Below are 8,558 nucleotides of genomic sequence, written 5' to 3' on the forward strand. Positions count from 1 at the left end.
CGTGAAGGACCTTCTTCTCCCAGCCTTCTTCTTTAATATTCCTGCTTGCGTGAAGGACCTTCTTCTCCCAGCCTTCTTCTTTAATATTCCTGCTGGCGTGAAGGACCTTCTTCTCCCAGCCTTCTTCTTTAATATTCCTGCTGGCGTGAAGGACCTTCTTCTCCCAGCCTTCTTCTTTAATATTCCTGCTGGCGTGAAGGACCTTCTTCTCCCAGCTTTCTTCTTTAATATTCCTGCTGGCGTGAAGGACCTTCTTCTCCCAGCCTTCTTCTTTAATATTCCTGCTGGCGTGAAGGACCTTCTTCTCCCAGCCTTCTTCTTTAATATTCCTGCTTGCGTGAAGGACCTTCTTCTCCCAGCCTTCTTCTTTAATATTCCTGCTGGCGTGAAGGACCTTCTTCTCCCAGCCTTCTTCTTTAATATTCCTGCTGGCGTGAAGGACCTTCTTCTCCCAGCCTTCTTCTTTAATATTCCTGCTTGCGTGAAGGACCTTCTTCTCCCAGCCTTCTTCTTTAATATTCCTGCTGGCGTGAAGGACCTTCTTCTCCCAGCCTTCTTCTTTAATATTCCTGCTGGCGTGAAGGACCTTCTTCTCCCAGCCTTCTTCTTTAATATTCCTGCTGGCGTGAAGGACCTTCTTCTCCCAGCCTTCTTCTTTAATATTCCTGCTTGCGTGAAGGACCTTCTTCTCCCAGCCTTCTTCTTTAATATTCCTGCTGGCGTGAAGGACCTTCTTCTCCCAGCCTTCTTCTTTAATATTCCTGCTGGCGTGAAGGACCTTCTTCTCCCAGCCTTCTTCTTTAATATTCCTGCTTGCGTGAAGGACCTTCTTCTCCCAGCCTTCTTCTTTAATATTCCTGCTGGCGTGAAGGACCTTCTTCTCCCAGCCTTCTTCTTTAATATTCCTGCTGGCGTGAAGGACCTTCTTCTCCCAGCCTTCTTCTTTAATATTCCTGCTGGCGTGAAGGACCTTCTTCTCCCAGCCTTCTTCTTTAATATTCCTGCTGGCGTGAAGGACCTTCTTCTCCCAGCCTTCTTCTTTAATATTCCTGCTGGCGTGAAGGACCTTCTTCTCCCAGCCTTCTTCTTTAATATTCCTGCTGGCGTGAAGGACCTTCTTCTCCCAGCCTTCTTCTTTAATATTCCTGCTGGTGTGAAGGACCTTCTTCTCCCAGCCTTCTTCTTTAATATTCCTGCTGGCGTGAAGGACCTTCAATCTAATACAGCAGGTCTGGGGCAAAGTAGCACGTCCGGTGAACAGGTCAGGGCTCCATAGCTGCAAGCAGAACAGTTAAAACTGGAACAGCAGCACGACCAGGTGGACTGGCAACAGCCAGGGGTCATCAGGCCAGGTAGTACTGTGGCAAAGCTGTCATCAAGGCAAAGGGTGGCTACTTTTTTTGTTGTTGGTATATATATTTTTATTCAAGTTTTACAAAATGTACATCAATCTAAGTACAAAAATTTTGCCATTTCCCAACCACCCTCCCTCCATACAACACATCCACCCAACCCCCCTAGTCTCTGTCCTACCTCTCCGCCCTACCTCAGTCCACCCACCTCGGTTCAGGAATGGGAAATAGGGTGCCCTTTGGGACTCATTCCCCTAGGTAAGCCCCACCATGCCTATTGTAAACCATTTCTTCATCCCATTCCTCTAGATAAGCCCACCCTGCCTATTGTAAACCATTTCTCCATCACATTCCTCTAGTTAAACCCCACCCTGCCTATTGTAAACCATTTCTCCATCCCATTCCTCTAGTTAAACCCCACCCTGCCTATTGTAAACCATTTCTCCATCACATTCCTCTAGTTAAACCCCACCCTGCCTATTGTAAACCATTTCTCCATCCCATTCCTCTAGTTAAACCCCACCCTGCCTATTGTAAACCATTTCTCCATCCCATTCCTCTAGTTAAACCCCACCCTGCCTATTGTAAACCATTTCTCCATCCCATTCCTCTAGTTAAACCCCACCCTGCCTATTGTAAACCATTTCTCCATCCCATTCCTCTAGTTAAACCCCACCCTGCCTATTGTAAACCATTTCTCCATCCCATTCCCCTAGTTAAACCCCACCCTGCCTATTGTAAACCATTTCTCCATCCCATTCCTCTAGTTAAACCCCACCCTGCCTATTGTAAACCATTTCTCCATCCCATTCCTCTAGATAAGCCCACCCTGCCTATTGTAAACCATTTCTCCATCCCATTCCCCTAGTTAAACCCCACCCTGCCTATTGTAAACCATTTCTCCATCCCATTCCCCTAGTTAAACCCCACCCTGCCTATTGTAAACCATTTCTCCATCCCATTCCCCTAGTTAAGCAAATGAAAGGGAGTGTCTGTGACTATAAATTATGTAAATTAAAAACTTCCTTTATTGTGTATGTATGTCCCTTTTGAAGTTTTGATAAAAATGTTAAATCAGCCAAGAAATCCATATTTTCAATTATGGAATATTAAACAGACTGAACAGTCATGTACCAATGAGATGAATTAGATTAAACAGACGGAACAATCATGTACCAATGAGATTAATTAGATTAAACAGACGGAACAGTCATGTACCAATGAGATGAATTAGATTAAACAGACTGAACAGTCATGTACCAATGAGATGACTTAGATTAAACAGACGGAACAGTCATGTACCAATGAGATGAATTAGATTAAACAGACTGAACAGTCATGTACCAATGAGATGACTTAGATTAAACAGACGGAACAGTCATGTACCAATGAGATGAATTAGATTAAACAGACTGAACAGTCATGTACCAATGAGATGAATTAGATTAAACAGACTGAACAGTCATGTACCAATGAGATGAATTAGATTAAACAGACGGAACAGTCATGTACCAATGAGATGAATTAGATTAAACAGACTGAATAGTCATGTACCAATGAGATGAATTAGATTAAACAGACTGAACAGTCATGTACCAATGAGATGAATTAGATTAAACAGACTGAATAGTCATGTACCAATGAGATGAATTAGTTGCCAACTTGCCATTCAGCCTCATCTAGCCTTGGTATGGAATAACAGATATCTGACAAAATACCTCAGCCTTAGGACATCATTAGGGAAATAAATCACACTTTCAGTTGGCAATAATCTTTATCAGACTTGCTGTAATACAGAGATACAGAATGTATAAAAACACACATTAAATCTTCATTGTGCCTTAATTGAAAATGAAACCATTCTATATTCCTTTATTCACCCTTTCAGTAAGGACACAGCAATACCTGTATTAGGATTCTGATTGTGACAAAATCCTACAAAACGGATAAAAAATCTATATGATCCAATCGGATGAGTTTTGATTTCCAATAGAACAAAAGGTAGAACAATAGGATTCCAATAGGATTGATGGAGATGACACATCATGAGAACCAGATGCTCCCAATCATTTAGATAGCCTAGTAAACAATACCCTCCTCTGGTATGTTCTATTGCGAACTGTCTGCGACTCGTTGTTGTTTCCCTGTTTACTCCTCAAAGATATTTTATGAAATCAAAGACTCAATTAACTGCAATACAATACAAGCGCTCGTTGAAAGAAGGGCTCGTATCGTCATATATGGTGGCAACGATCGAGTTACGGTATTTTACCACACGGGCATCACGCTCCAAAGCATTACAGAGAATAAATACTTTTATAGAAGGGTTATTTTCATAGAAAGCCATGTGTATTAAGCCATAGCCGTTCTATATGATATATATATATGGTTCTGCTTCAGGAAGTGGGCAGTACCATTTTCTAGCTTTCATTTTGTCCGTTGGGTGTTACCGCAGAAAATTCCAGATTCACAGTTTTTCAGAAGGTTTTTCTCATTGTTTTGTACAGTACAACCCTACTGTGCGCTAAACTCTGATATTCTGATTGCTAGATTAATAATCCACAACACAAAACGCATACATCGAGTCAAGTGTAGAAAGGGTTTGTAGTGTTAGTAAATAGTAACCTACACACATAGTGCATCTAATAGGTATATTTATCCGATTCCATTTACCAAATACACTGTTGGCAGTTTACATGGCAAATCTGGTGTTTCAACTATGAGAATAAGGATTGGCAGCTAATGAGAGAATATAACATTGGGCAAAGAAATACGACTTCCTCTCCATTGACCATGTACGTCACTTTTCCTCTGACGTCCTTTCCTCATCCCTCCCTTCGTTAGAGAGTATCTGCACTGCTTATTTGAAAACGTATTTTTGCTCCTGCACTCTGGAACAGGTAAGGGAAAACCCCTACATTTTCTCTCTCATAGAGTATGACAATATTGTCTGAAGAACGTTTATACTAATAGCTTCATTAAAGGTATAATCTTCAATATGTACAGCTGTTCCTTGGTCAATTCCCTGTGGGCTCCCGAGTGACGCAGCAGTTTAAGGCACTGCGTCTCAGTGTTTGAGGCGTCACTACAGACACCCCGGTTAGAACCCAGGCTGTATCACAACCTGCCGTGGTTGAGAGTCCCGTAGGGCGGTGCACAATTGGCCCAGCATCTTCTGGGTTTGGCCGGTGTATGCTGTCATTGTAAATAGGAATTTGTTCTTAACTGACTTGCCAAGTTTTAAATAAAACAAAGATCAATTAATTATATACAGTGCCTTCAGAAACATTTGTGGTGTTACTGCCTGAATTTGAAATGTATTAAATAGAGATTTTGTGTCACCGGCCTGGACACAATACCCCAGTCAATAAGTATCGAACACTTTTATGCCTAATCTAAATACATTCAGGAGTGAAAATGTGCATAACAAGTCACCTAAGTTGCATCATCTCACTCAGCCGAGCAGTGAATTTGAAACACAGATTCAACCACAAAGACCAGGGAGGCTTTCCAATGCCTCACAAAGAAGGGCAGCTATTGGTAGAAGCAGACATTGAATATCCCTTTGAGCATGATGAAGTTCTTAATTCCACTTTGGATGGTGTTTCAATACACCAAGTCACTACAAAGATACAGGCATCCTTACTAACTCAGTTGCTGGAGAGGAAGGACACTTCTCAGGGATTTCACCATGAGGCCAATGGGGACTTTAAAACAGTTACAGAGTTTAATGACTGTGATAGGAGAAAACAACTGAGGATGGATCAACAACATTGTAGTTACTCCATGTAACAGTATAACTTCCCTCGCGCACCGGGCGCGAACCAGGGACCCTCTGCACACATCAACAACAGTCACCCACGAAGCATCGTTACCCATCGCTCCACAAAAGCCGCGGCCCTTGCAGAGCAAGGGGAACCACTACTTCAAGGTCTCAGAGCAAGTGACGTCACCGATTGAAACACTATTTAGCGCGCACCACCGCTAACTAAGCTAGCGTTTCACATCCTTTACATCCACAATACTAACCTAAATGACAGAGTGAAAAGAAGGAAGCCTGTACAGAATTAAAAATATTCTGAAACATGCATCCTGTTTGCAACAAGGCACTGAAGAAATTAACTTTATGTCCTGAATACAAAGTGTTAAGTTTGGGGAAAATCCAATACATCACATTACTGAGTACCACTCTTCATATTTTCAAGCATGGTGGTTATGGGTATGCTTGTCATTGGCCAGGTATGGGGATTTTTTTTAAGGATAAAAAAAAAAATACAGAATCAGGCTGAGCAACGGAAAAGTCCTACAGGAGAATCTGGTTGTCTGCTTTCCAACAGACACTGAGAGACACATTTACCTTTTCAGCAGGAGAATACAACTGTTAGAATGTGTCTTACACTTTGACATTAGAGTATTTTGTGTAAATCGTTGGGAATTACATCCATTTTAATTCCACTTTTTTATTTAGTTTATTCCAGGAGTGTGTTTACTGTCTACCCATTGATTCATGAAGAATATAAAGCCTCATGAACTTAGAACTACTATTCATAAACTCACAATTTAGGATTGTGGCTTTAATAAATATAGTTGCACATAATCACATAGGACATAACTTATCATGTTTTTTTTCTTCAGTTTGAAGCTTCTTCTGTTCTGCCTGGTTGTGGCTGTGAGTGAATATGGCAAGCGAACGTCAAGATGTGGACAAAGAGTTTGACGAGTGGAAAGAAAAACATGGTAATAATGATAGGTTAAATAAGATCCATTAAATTGTTGTAAGATTACCAGTGTGCTGAAGTTTCTCTTTTGATTGAGTTCGCTTTTTTTCCTCTGTGTACCTGATAGAATGTGATTACATTCTTCATAATATTTTTTTTTCCTTCACTGTCACACATTTTGGTTACACAGCCCATATAAAACACAGCTTATAAACCACAGGCGTGTGCCTGTGTCAATTGCTTGTTCTACAAAACTCAAAACAAAATTAGATTTGTTTTATGCATAATTGATCATTGCAGCATGTACCCGACTGTCGCATGATCATGATGAGATGAATTCACACATCTCCCCAGATGTTGAAAAATAATTAGGGCATAATCAAATATCCCCTGTCGGAAAAACAATCCTAGCCTGTGTTTGTCATGTAGACAGAACACTTCCTTCCATACAACACGAAGAATACAGTGATGAGACTGAAAATCTTGTACACTGCACAGTTTAACAAAGTACTTATACTTCTCATTTACAGAATGTGTGTATTTACAGGGAAGAAGTACAAATCCAAGGAGGAGGAAGCCAAGCGCAAGAAGATCTGGCTCGAGTGTAGGACCAGGGTCATAGAACACAACAAGAAATATGACAGTGGAGAGTCAACCTTCGAATGTGGCATGAACCACATGTCTGACTTGGTATGTTACCATTTACACCAAGTCATTCTTCTTCTTACTTCTTAGGATTTGTTAGAGTAACCTTGGTACCAGTCAGTTTTAATGATTTGAATGAATTGAATTCTTGTTTGATTGGTACCCCGACGTCTTTTTCTAACACGTTTAAACATTGTGTTCATGAATGCATCCCTGGGTTTCATACAGTATGCTGCTGTAATCTTCTATGAGCTTCTCTACTTTCTCACAGGAACAACATGAGGTCTGCTGTGGTGTCAGGAGGAGCTGTCAGGAAGAGAAGAATGATAGTTAGATCTCAAAGTTTCAGTCTTCCTGCTTTCTGACATAGAAACAACACGAGGTCTGTGGCTGCTTGATGAATACGTAGGTCCAAATGCTTGTTTTACAACAAGACGACATTGTAATATGAAGGAAATATACATAAAATAAGAAATAGACTACAAAACCTTTGAAGTTTACACATTTAATTTACAGTAAATAAAGTTAAAGGCAGCTTTACTGTTGGCATTTAGTTGTTACTTTATGGTAAATGCTTTTTCACAATGTAATGTGTGTGGCAGTGTGTGTGTGTGCGTGCGTGGGTGTGCTTATGTGTGTGTGTGTGTGTGTGTGTGTGCATGGCTGTGCACGTGCGTGTGTGTGCGTGTGTGTGCGTGTGTGTGTGTGTGTGTGTGTGTGTGTGTGTGTGTGTGTGTGTGTGTGTGTGTGTGTGTGTGTGTGTGCGTGGCTGTGCTTATGTGTGGCTGTGCGCGTGCGTACGTGTTTGTGTGCAGTGCCGGTCATGATGAGTAAACGTAAACTAAGTAGAATTGAGGGAAATCTTCCACAATCACAAAACTCCCTTTCTGAGAAGTGAGGGGATCTTTCAACCCTTAGTCATCCAATTGGATTGGTCACGTACACATAGAGTGCATACGGAAAGTATTCAGACCTCTTGACTTTATCCACATTTTGTTGCGTTACAGCCTTATTCTAAAATGGACTAAACTGTTATTGTTTTTTCTCATCAATCTACACACAATACCCCATAATGACACCACAATACCCCATAATGACATCACAATACCCCATAATGACGAAACAAAAAAACGTTTTTTTGAAAATTTCAGACCCTGTACTCAGGAATTTGTTGAAACACCGGTGTCAGCGATTACAGCCTCAAGTCTTCTTGGGTATGATGCAACAAGCTTGGCACACCTGTATTTGGGGAGTTTATCCCATTCTTCTCTGCAGATCCTCTCAAGCTCTGTCAGGTTGGATGGGGAGCGATGTTGCACAGCTGTTTCCAGTTCTCTCCAGAGATGTTCGATCGGGTTCAAGTCTAGGCTGTGGCTGGGCCACCCAAGGATATTCAGAGACTTAGCCACTCCTGCGTTGTCTTGACTGTGTGCTTTGGGTCGTTGTCCTGTTGGAAGGTGAACCTTCAACCCCAGTCTGAAGTCCTGAGTGCTCTGGAGCAGGTTTTCATCAAGGATCTCTTTGTACATCTTTCCCTCATTCCTCACTGGTCTCCCAGTCTCTGCCGCTGAAAAACATCCCCTCACCACCATGCTTCACCGTAGGGATGGTGCCAGGTTTCCTCCAGACGTCACGCTTGGCATTTATGCCAAAGAGTTCGATCTTAATTTCATCAGACCAGAAAATCTTGTTTCTCATGATCTGAGAGTCCTTTAGCTGCCTTTTGGCAACTCCAACTGGGCTGTCATGTGCCTTTTACTGAGGAGTGGCTTTCGTCTGGCCGCTCTACCATAAAGGCCTGATTGGTAGAATGCTGCAGAGATGGTCATCCTTTTGGAAGGTT

General features: G+C 41.7%; 1 protein-coding gene across 1 annotated transcript; it reads left to right on the forward strand.

The window, feature by feature from the left end:
* Positions 1-3,785: 3,785 nt before the first annotated feature.
* On the forward strand, positions 3,786-7,255 carry LOC109893991 (crustapain-like). The gene is made up of 4 exons (XM_020487207.2): positions 3,786-4,252; positions 5,988-6,089; positions 6,618-6,760; positions 6,987-7,255. Exons 2-4 carry the CDS (start codon positions 6,032-6,034, stop codon positions 7,047-7,049), a joined length of 264 nt encoding a protein of 87 aa, XP_020342796.1. The 5' UTR covers positions 3,786-4,252; positions 5,988-6,031; the 3' UTR covers positions 7,050-7,255.
* Positions 7,256-8,558: the final 1,303 nt, after the last annotated feature.

Source organism: Oncorhynchus kisutch, linkage group LG7, assembly GCF_002021735.2.
Source record: "Oncorhynchus kisutch isolate 150728-3 linkage group LG7, Okis_V2, whole genome shotgun sequence".
Taxonomy (NCBI): domain Eukaryota; kingdom Metazoa; phylum Chordata; class Actinopteri; order Salmoniformes; family Salmonidae; genus Oncorhynchus; species Oncorhynchus kisutch.

Coding starts and splice junctions, on each gene's coding strand:
- LOC109893991 (XM_020487207.2), top strand. CDS start 6,032: ATGGCAAGCGAACGTCAAGATGTGGACAAAGAGTTTGACGAGTGGAAA. Junction 6,090..6,617: donor CGAGTGGAAAGAAAAACATG/GTAATAATGATA, acceptor GTGTATTTACAG/GGAAGAAGTACAAATCCAAG. Junction 6,761..6,986: donor TGAACCACATGTCTGACTTG/GTATGTTACCAT, acceptor ACTTTCTCACAG/GAACAACATGAGGTCTGCTG.